The following is an 18356-nucleotide window of genomic DNA, read 5'->3' on the forward strand; positions in this document are numbered from 1 at the left end:
TATAATTTATGTTAAACAGAAGTTAATACAAACTTTAGTTATCATGTTTGTAATGGATATGCTGCTGCTACAAAAAGCTAACTTTCATGACATTTATACCCTGGGCATGTATGCCCGTGACAATAAACTTGAACTTGACAAATCTTTTGTAGGTGTTCAGAAATTATGATACAAAGAGCTATTTATCTACCAGTGCAAGGTCAGCTCTTCCAAAGAGGTTATTTACTTTCATCTCATTTCCTTGCCCTGCTAGTAGACTTTAAGGTGACAGCATAGGAATCTCTTTTCCATTTTAGATTAGGAGCATATCTCCAGCTGTTGTGCAGTGACACAAACTGAGAAGGTAAAGCGCAATGAACAATCTGCTGAAAGAACTCAGCTGAGTCTGTGAGGCGGGGGTGGGGGAAGGAATTGTCGACATTTCGGGTTGTCCTGATGCGGGGTTTTGACCCAAAATGTCGGCAGTTCCTCTCCTCCCACAGATGCTGCTCTTCTTGCACATATTGTTTGTTGCTCCATTTTCCAGCATTTACAGTCTCTTGTGTCTCCTGGCAAGGAAAGGATTTGCAGTTGCACTTTAAGAGCTCAGAATACCAACACTGCCTTTGAAGCATCTTGTGATGTGCACTAATGTTGTTTTAGAGGAAATCCACTGGACAATTTATGATGTTAAAGACATGATAATTGAACAGTATGTTTTAAGTTGCCTGCTTATGGGATAATTATCGGCAGGGTGGTGTGGGATTGAGTTGTGGGGAAGGAAAAGAATTATTGTTAATGGAACTTATGTCAGATCTTTTGTACTTTTGACCAAAATTCTTGAGCTCTGGAACACAACCAAAATTTTTATGTTGAAACTAATGAGAAACTTTCTCGTTTTGCTAATTTTTGTATAATGAAATGATTCCTGGACTGTAACTTCCTTGATTTTTGTATAAGCTTGTACTGTATGTCCTTAATTTAAATAACTTTTAAAATCTGTAAGTATATATTTAAGTAAAATCAATGCTAGTTGTGGAGTGGAGTGTTGGTGATAATGTGGGGGGAGAGACAGGGTCATCATCCAAGAATGAAAGTGTGCCCTAATCCAAAGAAGACTGGACAGCTTTTTTCTTTCATGTAAATCTCCTTGTAACATTTGTTGTCTTCACTGAATTGCATTCTCTATTTCGTCTGTCCTTGATGAAGATTTCCACAGCTGCCACTTCAGTACATTAAAGCTTACTGTTAACATTTACAGGAGTGGTTCAACAATGTGGGTGCAGAAGAGGTTCACCAGGATGCTGCCTAGATTAGAGAGTACTAGCTATAAGGAGAGCTTGGACAAACTTGGATTGTTTTCTCTGGAATATCTGAGGGGTGACCTGATAGAAGTATATAAAATTGAGAGAGGCAAAGATGGTCAGAGCTATTTCCCAGGGTGGAAATGTCAAATACTTGAGGGTATTGCTTTAAGGTGGTGGGGGGGGGGGGGGGGGAAGCTTAAGGAATTAATGAGGCAAGTTTTTTTTTTAACACAGTGAGTGGTAGATGCCCTGGAACATGCTGCCAGGGGAGGTGGAGGCAGATACGATAGCAATGTTTAAGAGGCATTTAGATGAGCACATGAACAGGCAGGGAATGGAGGGATATGGACTGTGTGAATGCAGAGGGGATTAATTTAATTTGGCGTTATGGTCAGCACAGACATCGTGGGCCAAAGGGTCTGTTCCTGTGCTGTACTGTTCTATGTTGTGCAGTACATTGTATGTCTAGTTGCACTAGATCCTTAGTTGACAACTCTTCTTCATGGGACCTGAGCAATTTGACCTCCTTCAAAGCCACTCTCCATAGCTACATTGAATTTTACTTTGAACCTGTGGTCTGACATTGATGTAACATCATCCCAAGAACTAGCAATGTTTTTGCTATACTTGGAATTTTTTACATGATTATTTTAGTCCTCAGTCATTGGCTTTTCTTCATGATTTGTTTCCTTGATTTTGGGTGGGGGGGGAATGGGGAAGAAGGTAGAACATCATTAAGATTCTTGAACTTTATTACAGCCCATGGATCATGGTTATTATCGATAAGGTCTCGCTGGGTGGCTGGTAAACAACCTTGACACTTTCTGTTAAGTCATTTGAGGTCAATAGGGTGACCTGGGCCATTATCAATATCTTGAAGTTGAGATTTTCTTTGGAATTGCATTCCTTTTCAATTGGAGATAACAGTTACTTAGACTTGTTTATTTGATTGCCAAATTGCAGTGTTCTTTCAGAATGGCCCTTCAAAGTGCTGCCTTACTGTTAAGCAACTAATGACTTGAAACTTAAACTTGAAATCTTCTGTTGCATTCCCACCAAGTCAACGTTAAGTGATCTTTGTCAGCTTTCGATCCTTCTGCAGCCTTCTCTGTGGAAATGTATTCCTCAAGGAACATTAAAAGAATTATTTCATTGAGTAGCCTCCTTTTGGTCAAGTATTTTCCTGTTGCTTTAGTATTGGAATCAGCTGTGTCATCTGGCATTTAGTTATGCAAATTGCAACGCCTCTTAAAGTTCATATCAACCGCAACTTGTATGAACTTTTCTGACTGTAAAACCTCGTCCTGTTCATTCTTATCATGTGATGCGTTAGCTTTTGCTTGAATGACCATCACGCTAAGAGGCAAATCACATTGACCTGCGTCTTCAATCCAGGCGACAAAAAGCCTCCATGATTCCCACGAAGATCAGTTGTTACCACCTTACAGATGTTACACTTCAAACACCTTGATATCTGTCAGCATTATCGCAGATTGGGAGATAGCCCTGGCATGCTTTTCTTTCCTGATGTTAACCGCTCATTCTCTGGCAATGAAACATAAAACCTCCTAATTTAATTTGTTTTCCCTGCCTTACTTTTGACAGGCTTGATCATTGGCCTTTGTAAGAGATTCAATCACAAAATACGATGTAGATTAATTCATTGTACCACAACGTGACGTAGTGAGGCTAAAAGATGGGAGGGTTGCTGGGGATACTATGCGATACTAGTGATGACACAGGTTTGTGTACGTATATGGCCCCAGGTATATGGTTCTCTAACCCATTGGCAAACAGCACAAGGATAAAGGTATTCAAGTGACATTGTAACAATAGAATGGTCGACCAATCCATGACTGAGGAATTACTGTGTACAATTCAAATGGGGCTAGGACTGAGCAAGAGTTGGGGAGATGATTTCTCTTGACAGGAAAGCCTAGAACAGATGTAATTCTATCTGAATTCATATGTTTAAGAGGCATTTAGACAGACACATGAATCAGCAAGGCACAGAAGGATACGGTCCTAATGTGGGCATGTGGGGTTAGAGTAGAATTGGCAAAAATGTTGTCCTAGGCTGAGGTGGGCTGACAGGCCTGTCTCTGCATTGTACACCTCTGTGGCTCTGCGAACAACAGGTCACAGTCTTGAGTAGAAGATGTACAGTCTGAGATGAAGGAAAATGTCTTGACCTGAAGATTGTGATTCCTTGCAGCATCCTGAGCATTCTAGTATTCAGTTGACTTACAAGCCAATCTTCAAACACTAGGGAGCATGGGAATGGTGTTGGAAATTCGGGTGGGAATCTCATTGAATCGTGACTCGGGAGGATGTTCGACTCCTGCTCCTCACTATATCTTCAATGAGCCAATTGAGTTTGTGAGCAAGATGCTTGGATGTATTAATTCAGGTGAAGAAATTGGCAAGACTTTCTCCTTTTCATAAGCCATCTGTTGTACTTTTAATTGACATGAGGTTTTAGTTAAAGATTAAATAGTCTCCTTGATCTTAATGCAGAGTTCTACTTTTGTTTGTCAGCAATGTCCTGTAACTGCAAGAGGTCGACTGGCAAATGTATCCGACTACAAAGGAATCTTCTTGGGAACGGTACCTATCCTACAATGGAGTAAACATGTAACGGAACAGGCATATACAGAGATTGAAGAGATACAATGGGGCCCATGGGTTGAGTGTGATAAATTATGAAGGTAAATATTTTCCTTTTAGTTGTTTTAAATACTTTGTATAATATCACATCATCCTGACCTGCGGATGATCCAGATCCCTTTTCCTTCAACGTCACTGCATCCAAGTGCTGAAGCTCCCCACCGGGCAGTCCCACGGGAATCCCATCACCACAAGGACTCAGTTGTTTGAGAGGGCAGCTCACCACCTCCCCTGGCAGGGCAGTTAGGGATGGGGAACAAATGCTGGCCTTGCCACCAACACTTGCACTACAAACATACAGAAATTTAAAAACTGAAGAATAAATTACAAACTACAGCAGTAGAACATATTAGAAATAAATTAACTAGCACAGTGCACTGGTCAGATTAATCACTTAACAACCAAATCAAAAGCTAGAGATGAAAAGCTTTAGTCATTGCAAGACAATTAGTGTAGGTTATAGCTTGAAAATGTGAGCCAGCATGCAATTATATTGAACAACACACAAAGGACTGGAGGAACTGAGCAGGTCAGGCAGTATCTTTGGAGGGATCTATCTATCAGGTCTTGACCCGAAACGTCGACTGGCCATTTCCCTCCACAGATGCTGCCTGACCCACTGAGTTCCTCCAGCTCCTTTTGTGTGTTGCTCCAGATTTCCAGCATCTGCAGTCTCTTGTGCCTGCAATTATTACTGAGTCTGCACTTGAAGGTTATGTTGAAGTTATAAAAGGCATTCTCACCAAATTTTGATTCCAGTTTTTCTGAAGCAATATATAGGACACTTGTGATAGGATATTAGAGAGGGGCCCTTCGGCCCACTGAGTCTGTGCTGACCATCAACCATCCATTTTACACTAATCCTGCATTAATCACACTTTTTATATCATCTCCCAACGTTCTCATTAGCTCTCCCCAGATTTCACCCTTCACCTACACACTAGGGGCAATTTACGTCGGCCAATTAATCTACCTATCCACACGTTTTTGCGATGTGGGCGGAAAACAGAGCACAAGGAGGAAACCCATTGAGTCACGGAGAACGTGCAGGCTCCACACAGATGGAACCTGAGGTCAGGACTGAATGCGTGTCTCTGGGCTGTGAGATGGTGGCTGTGCCACTGTGCTGGCACTTGTACTTCTGTCTGGCTGTATTTTACATCACGTTCCAACAGTGTGTTAGCTTCCATCTCATGTTACAGACCTAAAGGACACACTGAGCTATCTCAACACCTCTGCAAATGCTGTCCTCTTTGATGACTGGGAGCAAAGGCCAAACAAAACGTCGGTCTGCATTCGCTGCGCTGTGGTCGGAAATGGTGGCATTCTGAACGGCTCTCGGAAGGGCAAGGAAATTGATGGACATGACTACGTATTCAGGTGTGCTTTTGTTTACACTTTAGAATATAGAACAGTACAGCACAGTGCGGGCTCTTCAGCTCATGTTTTGCCGAACTTTATGAACACCTACTCCATGATCAATCTAATCCTTCCCTCCTACACAGCCAATAACCCCAGCCCCCATTTTTCTTTCTTCCACGTGCCTATCTAAGAGGCTGTTAAATGTCCCTATCGTATCAGCCTCTACCACCACTCCAGGCAGTGCGTTCCAGGCACCCACCAATCTCTGTGTAATGAACCTACCTCTGACATCTCCCCTAAACATTCCTCCTCTGACCTTAAATGGATGTCCTCTGGTATTGGCCATTGCCGCTCTGGGGGAAAGATGCTGGCTGTCCACTCTGTCTATGCCTCTCATAATCTTACACACCTCTATCAAGTCACCTCTCATCCTATGTTGCTCCAAAGAGAAAAGCCCTAGCTCGCTTAACCTTTCCTCACAAGACATGTTCTCTAATCCAGGCAGTATCCTGGTAAATCTCCTTTGCACCCTCTCTAAAGCTTCCACATCCTTCCTATAATGAGGTGATCTGAACTGAACACAATACTCCAAGTGTGGTCTAACCAGAGTTTTATAGAGCTGCAACATTACCTTGCGGCTCTTGAACTCAGTCTGCTGACTAATGAAGGCCAGCACACCATATGCCTTCGTAACCACCCTATCAACTTGCACCACAAGATCCCTCTGTTCCTCCACATTGCTCAGAATCCCGCCATTAACCTTGTACTCCGCCTTCATGTTTGTTCTTCCTAAGTGCATCACTTCACACTTTTCCAGATTGAACTCCATCTGCCACCTTTCCGCCCAACTCTGCATCCTGTCTATATCCTGTTGTAACTTATGACAATCTTCTACACTATCCACAACGCCTCCAACCTTCATGTCATCTGCAAACTTACTAACCCGCCCCTCCACTTCCTCATCCAAGTCATTTATAAAAATCACAAAGAGTAGGGGTTCCAGAACAGATCCCTGCGGAACACCACTGGTCACCGACTTTGTTCAATGATGAGGGAATTCTGGGTGAAAGAGATTGTTTTGGCCTGCTTCACGCTCTCAGTCCATTCACTTGGCAAATCTTTTCCTAATGTTGTCCCCTCTATCCTCAATTTATTAACTGATCTTACAGAGATGTATAAAATTGTGAGGGGCATAGATAGGGTGAATGCACCTGGTCTTTTTCCCAGGGTTGTGGAATTAAGAACTAGTGGGCATAGGTTTGTGAGAGGGGAGAGATTCAATAGGATCTTGAGGGGCAACTTTTTTTTTGTATGTATTTGGAATGAGCTGCCGGAGGAAGTGGTTGAGGCAGGTGCAATAACTCTTAAAAGGTGGTTGGACATGTACATGGATTGTAAAGGTTTAGAAGGCTATGGGCCAAGTGCTGGCAAATGGGACAGCTTGAGTGGGCAATCTTGGTTGTCGTGGACTGGTTGGGCTGAATAGCCTATTTCTATACTGTATAACTCTGACTCTATAAATGAAATGGATTACAATTCCTTTTTTCAAAAAGAGTTCAGAAATTGAACAATTCAGAACAGAATTGAGAGTCTCCAAGGTTGGTTTTGTTTCTCAACTGGAATATGAACACATTTAGATTTGGTTCTGATTACTCGTACTCTGTCAAACGCCAGTTGAGAATGCCTTTAAAATTAATTCTTCCAGTCAATATTGTACTACACTTGTATTTGGGGAAGCACATTTCAAATCTTGTAGATTGCACAAGGCTTGGTAAATGGGGATGACTGATTTTCCACAGTGAACAATCCCAAGCCTGGGTGGTGATGGTTGAGCTCATGAATTAGGCAATTAATGTTTGGTTTTCTGTATGAAGCCCATGCTTTTATTTGGTAATTCCATAAAGTCATTGGACGGATAGAAAAGGTTGGATAAATTCTGTCATATTGATAGCTAGAACTTGAGGGGAAAAAAAAACTCATTCATTGATGAAGACACAAGGATAAGAGAGTTGGGAAGAAAATCTAGAGTTAAAATTATTTTGCTTCAAGTGATTTTGTTTGTTTTGCATTGTATAGAGTGAATGGAGCCATTATTAAAGGATTTGAACAAGATGTGGGAACTAGGACATCATTTTATACATTTTCCACAAATACATTGAAGAATTCTTTATATGCATATCACCGTGTTGGATACACTGCCTTGCCGATTTCTGAGGTAAAGTCTCCCAAATTTTGTGCTCCTGCAAATTCCCTGTGATGAGTTTGTTTTTTCTTTTTGGAATTGCAGAAGTGCTTCTTGATATTTCTCATCATGGACGTGGCAAAAGTGGGCCTTCTCAGTAATTGGGATGAGAGAACATCCCCCAACCTCGTCCATACCCGTGGAACCACCTCTGGTGGGTCCCTCTCAGTTGGAGGTAGAGGGTGAACTGTGGCGCAGCTGGTGAAGCTGCTGCCTCGCAGCTCCAGTGACCCAAGTTCAATCCCGATCTCAGGTGCTGTCACAAACATCTCTAATCTTTTCTGGGTGGCTTTCTGCAAGGGTGAACACAATATCTGGGCCAATAAGTTGTATCAAGCACATTCAATGCATCCTAATATGGAGCAAATAATTATATGACTCTGTAGGACTTGGGTACTTCACAAAATAAACCAGAGCAAGACGGCCATGAGAATGGAGTTGTGTGTACTTGACAACAAAGATTGTTTTGAATTCAGCCAATAATTAACCAATTATACAATCTGCAACTGAATTACCACCTGCAACTTTTCTTTTAAAGGAGACGAGATACATTTTTCTCCCAGATCACGATCGGGATTATTACCTGGCCAAAGCTGCGATAACCAAAACTGCCATAGTGAAGGGGCGAGACAAATCCCAACGGTAAATTCCTTTGTTTTCTTACTCCCTTCCAGAAAAATAGTGACTAGGTTCAGTGAGTCATTGTTGTGATAAGAGAGAGTAGTGTGAGAAAATATTTATTGACTATTTATTGCACACTGCGCTAACCTAGAGAGTGATTTGGCTGCCATCAGTAATATAAATGAAGACCAGCCTGAAGTGCCAAGCAAATGATCCATCTTAACTTCCATCTGAGATCCCCACCATCACAGAGGCCAGTCTTCAGCCAATTGGATTCACTCCACAAAGTGTCAAGAACTGGCTGAGAGCACGAGATACTATAGGCTATGGGACCATAAGACCTCCCAGCTGCAGTACTGAAGACCTGTGTTTCAGAACCAGCAGTTCCTCTGGCCAAGCTGTGCCAGTTCATTTGCAACACTGGCATTTACCTTCCCAATGTGGAAAATTGTCCAGCTATGTATTGTTTATGGAAAAACTCTACGATGCCCAGTTTGGGTTTCTACAGGAGAACTCTGCTCCTGACTTCATCACAATCCTGGTCCAATAGTTGGCCAAACAGCTGAATTCTAGAAGCGAGGTGAGAATGAATGCCCTTGACATTGAGGTAGGTTTTGAGTGCAGCATCGAGTGCCCTGGTAAAATGAAAGTTAAAGGGGAAACACTCCAACGGTTGGTGTCGCACCTTGCCAAAGGGAAGATGGTTGTGGTTATTGGCGGATAATCATCCCAGCTCCAGGACATCACTGCTGGAGTTCCTCAGGGCAGTGTCGCAGGCCCATTCATTTTCAATGACCTTCAGCGGTGGGAATGTTTGCTGATGATTGCAGAGTGTTGAATTCCATTCACAATTCCTCAGCAAATGAAGCAGTACGTGTGCATGCAGCAAGACCTAGACAACATTCAGGCACAGGCTGGTGCGTAGCAGGTAAAGTTTGCACCACGCAAACAGGTAATGACTAATAAGAGGGAGAGCAAAGCTACCAGTTTGCTCTTGCCCTTCAATGGCATTAGCATCTCAAAGTTCCCCTGCCTCAACATTGAGGACCATCATTAAACAGAACATATTGATGGGTAACATTAGCTGGTTGACAGGGAACAGTGGGCATCGGCGGGTCATATTTTGTGGTTAGCAAGATGTAATGAGTCGTGTGCCACAGGGATTGGTGCTAGAGTTTCAAGTAGTTACAATCTTTATAAAGAGGGTACCATAGGTCTAGATGCTAAATTTGTTGATCACATAAAGATGCGTAGGAAAGTAAATTCTAAAGGAATAACGTGGCTACAAAAGGATCTTGATAGTTTAAGAAAGTGGGCAAAAATCTGTCAAATGTGGGAGAAAGAGGGTACCCATTTGGCAGGAATAAAAAGAAAAAAAATCATCTAAATGCTAAGAGATTGCAAAGCTCTGAGGTTCAGGGAGATCTGGTGGTCCTTGCGCCTGATTAACAAAAGGCTAATATTTCGATGTAGTAATTAATTAAGAAAGATAACAGAATATTATTATCACTGGGGGAAATTAAATAAAATGTAGGGAGTTTATGCTTGTGTAAGATCAGAATCAGGTTTATTATCATTGACATAAGTCGTGAAATTTGCTTTTCTGTGGTAGCAGTACAATGCAAGACATAAAAATTACTATAAGTTACAAAAATAAGTAAATAGTGCAAAAGGGGAATGAATGAGGTACGAGTTCATGAACCATTCAAAAATCTGATGGCGGAGGGGAAGAAGCTGTTCCTGAAATGTCTTCAGGCTCCTGTAACTCCTCCCCGATGGTAGTAACATGAAGAGTGCATGTCTCAGATGGTGAGGATCCTTAGTGATGGATGTCACCTTCTTGAGGCACCGCCTCTTGAAGATACCCTCGATGGTGGGGAGGGTTGTGCCTGTGATGGAGCTGACTGAGTCTACAACTCTCTGCAGCCTCTTTCGATCCTGTACAATGGAGCCTCCATACCAGGCAGTGATGCAACCAGTTAGAATGCTCTCCACCGTACAACTGTAGAAATTTGCAAGAGTGTTTGGTGACATGACAAGTTCCTTCTGAGACTGCAAGTTGTCCAACCTCTCCTTGTAGCTCATACCCTCTAATCCACTGATCCCACATCCCAAAGGTGTGCAGGTTTGGCTGCTGCAAATTGCCCCAGGTGTGTGGGTGGGTGGTATAATCTGAGGAGAGTTGGAGAAAATTAAAACAAAAAGTAAGATTAGTGTAAATGTGTAGTTGATGGTCAGTAAGAACTCAGTGAGCTGAAGGGCCTATTTCTGTACTGTATCTTTCTCTGACTCTATAACACACTGACACAAGGACATGGACACTGCATCGAGGTGGACAAGCACAAGGATGTGAATAGAAAGGAGCACGTGTTTGGTATTGGTTTATTATTGTCACTTGTACCAAGGTACAGTGAAAAGCTTGTCTTACAAACCGATCATACAGGTCAATTCATTACAAAGTGCAGTTACATTGAGTTAGTACAGAGTGCATTGATGTAGTACAGGTAAAAACAGTAACAGCACAGAGCAAAGTGTCACAAGCTACAGAGAAAGTGGCAGTGGCAATAAGGTGCGAGGTCACAACAAGGTAGATCGTGAGGTCATAGTCCATCTCACTGTATAAGGGAACTGATTTCAATAAGTCTTAATCACTGTAGGGTAGAAGCTGTCCTTAATTCTGGTGGTACGTGCCTTCCAGGCTCCTACCCGATAGAAGAGGAGAGAAGAGAGAATGTCCCGGGTGGAATGGGGTCTTTGATTATACTGGCTGCTTCAGCAGGACAACGAGAGGTAAAGACAGAGTCCAAGGAGGGGAGGCTGGTGTCCGTGACGCGCTGGGCTGTTGTCCACAACTCTCTGCAGTTTCTTGCAGTCCTGGGCAGAGCAGTTGCCGTACCAAGCCATGGATACATCCAGATAGGATGTATCTGTAAAAGTTGGTGAGAGTTAAAGGAAAGGGGACAACCGAATTTCTTTAGCCTCCTGAGGCAGTAGAGGCACTGGTGAGCTTTCTTGGGCGTGGCATCTACGTGATTTGACCCAGGACAGGCTGTTGGTGATGTTCACTCCCAGGAACTTGAAGCTCGCACCCTCCTCAACCTCAGCACCACTGACGTAGACAGGTGCATGTACACCACCCCCCTTTCCTGAAGTCAATAACCATCTCTTTTGTTGACATTGAGGGCAGCGGTTGTTGTCATGAAACATGGTGTTTGGACCATGTACCCACACAAACCTGAAGCAGGGGAAGGTAACAGCCACATTGGTATCCAGGCAGTGCAAAGTCACCAGACCAGCTCTAGCTTGAAGGAATTCCAGCTGATTCATACCCATTACAAGCCCTGAGAGACTCTGGTTCACTGAGAAGAAGAACCACTTACATTCTTAACAACTTTTTCAGCTATTCAGTTGTACTCCTGATCCGACTTACAGTAATCCTTTTATTTTTTAAAAAAAATTGTATAATGTGCAGCCAAATCTGAAACTCTATCTATGGGAATGAAATATGTGGTTTAACTTGTAGACTGAATAACATTAGTCTGGTCAGGGTCCAACTGCAACCCGTCTGCATGCCAGCAACTAACTCTGTATCACCTGAGTTATGATCTGAGTTGGTTTTCACTGAAGTATTGCAGAGAATCAGGAAACGTAAATGGATCAAAAAACCTGAAGGTGCTGGCTACCTAAAATGTAAACAATGCTGCAGCATTCCTGAGGAGAATGAGTTAATGTTTTGGGTCAATAATTCTTCAACATAGTGAAGATATAAATCTCTCTTGATTATTGCATTTCTCTTTTTGTTTACGTCAGTAGTGTGAATGGTATTGGAGAAGCTCTGAGAGTCATTAGTGCGGGAGTTGGTACGAAGGTGGAGACTACAATAAATAGATTTGCATTTCCGAAATGGGAAGATGAGTTAAATGCTGCTGTCCATTTATGCACAGGTGGATCCAAGTGGAGAAATCCAATATGGAAGTTGGCAGGGTAGATAGTCTGGGACCCATCCCCTCCTATTTTCATGCTTGAGGTGCAAGCGTACAATCCCCTCACCTCAACTTGTCCCAGGCCATCACATGAAGAATGGCCACTGAGTGAAGTATTGCAGCCACGTTGGTTCTTGTGGGTCAGTTCAGTACCGTCAGCAGTTTGAGGAGGTGTGAGTGGCTGTTGTTGGAGGAGCAATGTGTATTGAGGTTGGGAGGTGGTGCTGATGTGGTAAACTGAAACCAGCGTGGTTTAGAGTAGTGGCTAAATGGCTGAAAAGTATTGTAATATTTCTAGTTTTACATTTGTGTTTCAGTCCGCCTAATTATTTTGGAGAAAATGCAAGGCCCGAAAAGTTCAAGATGTATCATCCAGACTTCATCCGATACCTACGAAACAGGTAAAATGGAACTTTAATTCTGGTGTTGTCGTGAGGAGTACCAAGCAACAGTGAAATCGTAACCAATGATTTGAGATTAACTGCACCATATATATCTATACCCAGTGCTGAGGGTTCAAAAGGTTCTTTGCCACAGAAGATGAATATGTGACTGTTGAACGACTTTGAGTCTTGTTATTTTCATCTTCCAGCTCCCATTGTAATTGACCTCCAAAAGCAAAATATACCAAGGCGTGGCACACTAGTGAACCTGGGAGAGCTGCTGCCTCAGAGACTTGGGTTCAATCCTGACCTCGGCTGCTTCCTGTGTGGAGTTTGCACCTTCTCCCTGTGACTGTGTGTGGGTTTCCCCGGGTTCTGTTTCCTCCCATATCCCAAAGATGTGTGAGCTGCTTGGTTAATTGGCCACTTCAAATTGCCCGCGGTGCACAGCTGAGTGGTGGAATCTGGGTGTGGGGGAGTTGATGGGGATGTGGGCAGGTTAGTGTAAGTGGGTGTATGATGGTCAGTGGGGGTTTGGGGGTCTGCAGGGCCAGTTTCTGTACTGTTTGTCTCAATGACTCAAATCTATGGAGAGAGAAAACTGGGTTAGTTTTTCTGATCAATGACCTTGCATTGAAACAAACCTTTTCAACACTTTTGAAGTAAGGTCATTCACCCTATTATACAATTTTCCTGCTTGGTAAACTTGGAGTAAAGATCTTTACCATCCTGAGCTCTTCCTCCAAGATGCTTAACTGATGCTTAGTTTCCATTCTATTTTGGTATGATCTTAGACCCAAAGACATCAATGTGTTAAGAATAATTTTACATAAAAGGAATCTACCCACCAAAGCCATGTTATTGGGACCGCAAGAGACTGCAGATGCCAGAATCTAGAGCAAAAAACAAACTGCTGGAGGAACTCAGTGGGTTGAGCAGCATCTGTGGGGAAAGGAATTGTTGATGTTTCGGGTCGAGACTCTTGCATCAGGTTCAGTGGTTTGTTTTTTGCTTCATTGTTACTGGGTCTTCAGTTGAATCTGGCGAATGTGAAGCATGGTGATCCAAAGGTAAGCAGGTGCTGCAGTGGCCACACTTCAAGAAGGACTCCATTGGCTGCGAATCACTTTGGGAATTTGTGATTTTAGGGGAAGCCAGGGATATGGGATTAGTGCAGGGAAGTGGAGCTTGGCTGGAAGAAGCACATCTGGGGCTGAAGTAACTTTTCCTGGGAGCAAAGAAGGTTGAGAGGAGGTGTACAAGATTATAACTGGTTTAGGTGGGGCAAACAGAGGGATACTTCTTTCTCATTAGGGAATTATTCTGGTAATTGGTTTATTATTGTCTCGTGCTGAGATACAGTGAAAAACTTAGTTTTGCGTGCCATCAATACAGATCATTTTAAAACGTACATTCATCGAGGTAGTACAAAGGAAAAGCAATAACAGAATGTAGAGTATAGTGTTATAGTTACAGAGCAAGTGCAGTGCAGGTAGACAAATAAGGTGCAAGGGCTATAACGAGGTAGGGTGTAAAGTCAAGAGTTCATCTTTATTGTACCAGAGGTCTGTTCAATAGTCTTATAACAGTGGGATAGAAGCTGTCCTTGAGCCTGGTGGTGCATGTTTTCAAGCTTTTGTATCTTCTGCCCGATGGAAGGGGGGAGAGGGTCCGGAGTGGGAGGGGTTATGCTATCTGCTTTTCCAAGGGAGTGGGAAGTGCATGGAGAGGATGTTGTTCTTTGATCCCTGTTCTGTGCCCCCAGCTCTTGCATGAGAGGGGCAGAGAAATTCAAACTATTGAACTCCAGTATAAATTGCATCAGTTTGCCACTTGAAGTACTCCTGGACTATTTTTAATGCAATGTTATTCCTACAGGTTTTTAAGGGCAAAGATTTTGAGTTCCCGTCACCGAAACATCTATCGGCCAACCACTGGCGGAACGATGCTGATGGCTGCTATCCATTCCTGTGACGAGGTAGGACGGAGTGTTGTCTTCACTTACCATTAATGTTCCCCGTTTTCAGCACTGCTGCCATTTCCAGCTGTGTTTTGACGAGTGAGACACTGTGGTAGGACGGCAACAACTTCTCTGACAAACACAATCTCCACGGATGCTGCCTGACCTGCCGAGTTCCTCCCTTTGTGCGTTGCTCCAGATTCCACCATCTGCAGTCTCCCGTGGCTCGACTTTTCTGGTGACTGGGCCACTAACGTTCTTTGAGTTTTTCTGAGGAGATGACCAAGGTGATTGATTGAGGTAGGGCAGTGGAGGTTGTCTACGTGGACTTTAGTAAGACGTTCGCCAAGGTCCCTCATGATAGGTTAATCGGGAAGATTAAGATGCACAGGATCTATGATGACTTGATGGTTAGGATTCTGAACTGGTTTGCCAATAGAATACAAAGGGTAGGGGTGGAGGACTGTTGTCCTGACTGGAGCTCGGTGACCAGTGGTGTTTCATAGGGATCAGTGCTGCGGCCTCTGTTGTTTGTGATGTGTATGAATGACTTGGGTGAAAATGTGGATGGATGGGTTAGTAAGTATGCAGATGACACAAAGGTTGGTGTAAGTATGCAGATGACACAAAGGTTGGTGGGGTTGTGAACAGTGAAGAAGGTCTTCAAAAAAAAATACAGCAGGATACAGATCAGTTACAGATATGAATGGAGAAATGGCAGATGGAGTTTAATCCAGGCAAGTGTGAGGTGTTGCACCTTGGGAGGTCAAATGTAAGGGGAGAGTAAACAGTTAATGGTAGGACCCTTAACAGCAATGATGTACAGAGGGATCTTGAGTCCAAGTCCATAATTCCCTGAAAGTGGAGTCAGGAGTTGTATAAAACTTTGATTAGGCTGCACTTGGAGTATTGCATGCAGTTCTGGTCACCCCATTACAGGAGTGATGTGGAGGCTTTGGGGAGCATTCAGAAGAGGTTTACCAGGATGATACCTGGATTAGAGGGTATTGGCTATAAGGAGAGGTTGGAGAAACTTGGATTGTTTTCTCTGGAGTGGCAGAGGCTAAGGGGAGACCTGATAGAAGTTTATAAAATTATGAGAGGCGTAGACAGGGTAGTCAGCCAGAATGTTTCCCTCAGGGTAGAAAGTTGAATGCTAGAGCACATAGGTGAGAGGGAATGTTTAAAAGGGATGTGCAGGGCAAGTTTTATTTTACACATGGAGTGGTGGGTGCCTGGAACGTGCTGCTAGGAGTGGTAGTGGTGGCATTCAAGAGGCCGTTAGGCACATGAATATGGAAGGATATGGATTATGCACAGGCAGGAAGGATTGGAATCGTGCTCAGTACAGATGCTCTGGCCTGTGGGACCTGTTCCTGTGCTGTTCCTCATGGGCAGACAGAGATAGGGCAATAGTTGCTGGTCTTGAGAACAACATGCACTTGCTGCAAATGAATTCAATACCTTCCTAAATCTTTTGACACTTGGCTTCCTCAAAGATTTGACATTGGAGCATGTCAAACTATCCCTGAACCAGAAAGTTAAATGTTCCAGCTGAGCACGAAACTCCAGGCTGACCTCTCAGTGTGGCATGGAGGGAGTCGAGCACTGCCAGAGATTTTAGTGGCCTTATGTGCTCAAATCAGGTGCATATAAAAGACCTCTTTTAGGGAACCTATCCTTGGTGTCCCAGGTAATAACTAAAACAGATAATTTTTCATGTTGTGTGACCCTTCCTTTGTGCATTTTGCTGCCCAACTTTGTTCTGCAAAAATACCTGATATTATGCACGGTGCTGTATGAATTTGTCTTTGTTTACACGCAGAGTCAGTGCAATCATTTATCCATTCTTTCCACTCTTCTCATTCAGATTTGGCCATTCTTCCTCTAGCTTGCTTTGATTGTTCTGGTGCCTCATTGATTCCTGCTCTGCCTTTTATGTCCTGTTCTTACTTGGCAAGGCACCTGTTGACTGTTCAGCCAACTTGATTCTTTACTTTTGTTTTCAGTATTATTTTCCCCAAAGTTTTAAGTTACAAAATGATAGCCTTGATCTCCTGTGGTGTTATTACCACAGAGCTCTTTTTCAAAGACAACATTTACAGCCAAGTACTCAAGAAGATGTAACACGGCAAGCATTATAATCCTTTTCCCTTGCAGGACAAATTAAATACTGGATAGAGTCACAAACTTATAGTGGAAGCTCATGACTTCTTGGGTGAAATGCTGTACAAAAATAATTGTTTCTAGTCAGGGATTCCAAGTTAATTTGCACGTGCATTAAACCAGCTGTCCAGGGAAATGGCATTGACCCTTCTGAATGAGATTCCCAGAGCTGGAGATTGAGGATTGTTTGAGTTGGTTGATCCTCCCAGACTTATTATTATTTTTGTGATGTTTGGAGCATCTAAAAGGAGCTCTCAGCCAGAATTAGTGTCAACGTTTTAGGTAAATTGTCTTCCACCATCTGTACAACTCTGTACCACACAGGCACAAAGATCAGTTTGCATGCTTAATTTAATACCATCAACCAATAGAAATTCAGATCTGTTTCTAAATCTTTATCCCAAGTAGTTTACTGCAGTATTTTTAGAACATTCTACAATAAATAAAACTTGCATTTAATAACATTTCAGGACCTTCCAAAAGATTTTATCACCAACAAAATAGCTTTGAACTGTGGTTAAATTTTCTAAAGGAAGAGACATGACAGCGAATTTGTGCACAGCAAACTCCCACAGACAGTAGTGTGTTAATATCCAGGGAACCATGGTAATGTTGAAACTGATTTTGACACCTGACACTGGGGTGAACTCCCCTGTCCATTGAGAGAACACATGGTGTTTTGGTTTAACACATCACCCAACAGGTGGTTGTGCACCATTCCCTCAATACTGCACAGTAGTATCCCAGCTCTCCTTTGCAGACTGAGTTCCAGGCAAGAGTGTCCCCAATGAGTCGCAGCTAACAGCTATGACTGCATCACACTGGCTTGGTTACCATCCCCTCAATCCTCAATACTGCAATGACAGCCTTGTATATTATGGACCATACATAAGGCGAATGCACAGTCTTTTTCCCAGGGTTGGGGAATCGAGAACTAGAGAGCATAGGTTTGAGGGGAGAGATTTAGTAGGAACTTAAGGAGCAACCTTTTCACCCAGAGGATGGTCAGTATATGAAACGAGCTACCAGAGGAAGTGGTTGAGGCAGGTACATTAATAACATTTTAAAAGACACTTAGATAGGTACATGGATAGGAAAGGTTTAGAGGGATATGGGCCAAACACGGGCAAATGGGACTAGCTTAGATAGGAATCTCGGTTGGCATGGACCAGTTGGGCTGAAGGGCCTGTTTCTGTGCTCTATGATTCTGACTATGACAATAAACTGCTCCAAAACCAAATTTTGTCTCTTCCACCCCATGAGTGGTTACCTATTCCGTGGCGAATAACCATTTCACAACAACGTGCCTTTCTTGCTGCTGTGATAAAGCAGCCAACGTAATCAAAGACCCCACCCACCCCGGACACTCTCTCTTCTCCCCTCTCCCATCAGGCAGAAGATACAAAACCCTGAAAGCCCATAGCACCAGGCTCGAGGACAGCTTCTATCCCACTGTTATAAGACTATTGAATGGTCCCCTAGTATGATAAGGTGGACTCTTGACCTCACAATCTACTACCTCGTTATGGCCTTGCACCTTATTGCCTACCTATACTGCACTTCCTTCTGCATTCTATATTGGTTTCCCTTGTACTACCTCAATGTACTGATGTGATGAATTGATCTGTATGGATGGCATGCAAAACAAAGTTTTTCGCTGTACCTCTGTACATGTGACAACAATAA

The 18356-nt window shown here is 43.1% G+C and overlaps 1 protein-coding gene across 1 annotated transcript in view; it reads left to right on the plus strand.

Annotated features, from left to right (window-relative positions):
• The window catches only part of LOC127580106 (alpha-N-acetylgalactosaminide alpha-2,6-sialyltransferase 2-like), a 68257-nt gene that overhangs the window by 45308 nt on the left and 4593 nt on the right, over window positions 1-18356 (plus strand). The window contains 7 exon segments of the mRNA XM_052033318.1: window positions 3825-3938; window positions 3940-3994; window positions 5156-5333; window positions 7392-7530; window positions 8096-8199; window positions 12479-12562; window positions 14423-14522. Coding sequence (XP_051889278.1) covers window positions 3825-3938; window positions 3940-3994; window positions 5156-5333; window positions 7392-7530; window positions 8096-8199; window positions 12479-12562; window positions 14423-14522 — 774 coding nt within the window.

This window comes from Pristis pectinata, chromosome 18, assembly GCF_009764475.1.
Source record: "Pristis pectinata isolate sPriPec2 chromosome 18, sPriPec2.1.pri, whole genome shotgun sequence".
In the NCBI taxonomy this organism is placed as follows: Eukaryota; Metazoa; Chordata; class Chondrichthyes; order Rhinopristiformes; family Pristidae; genus Pristis; species Pristis pectinata.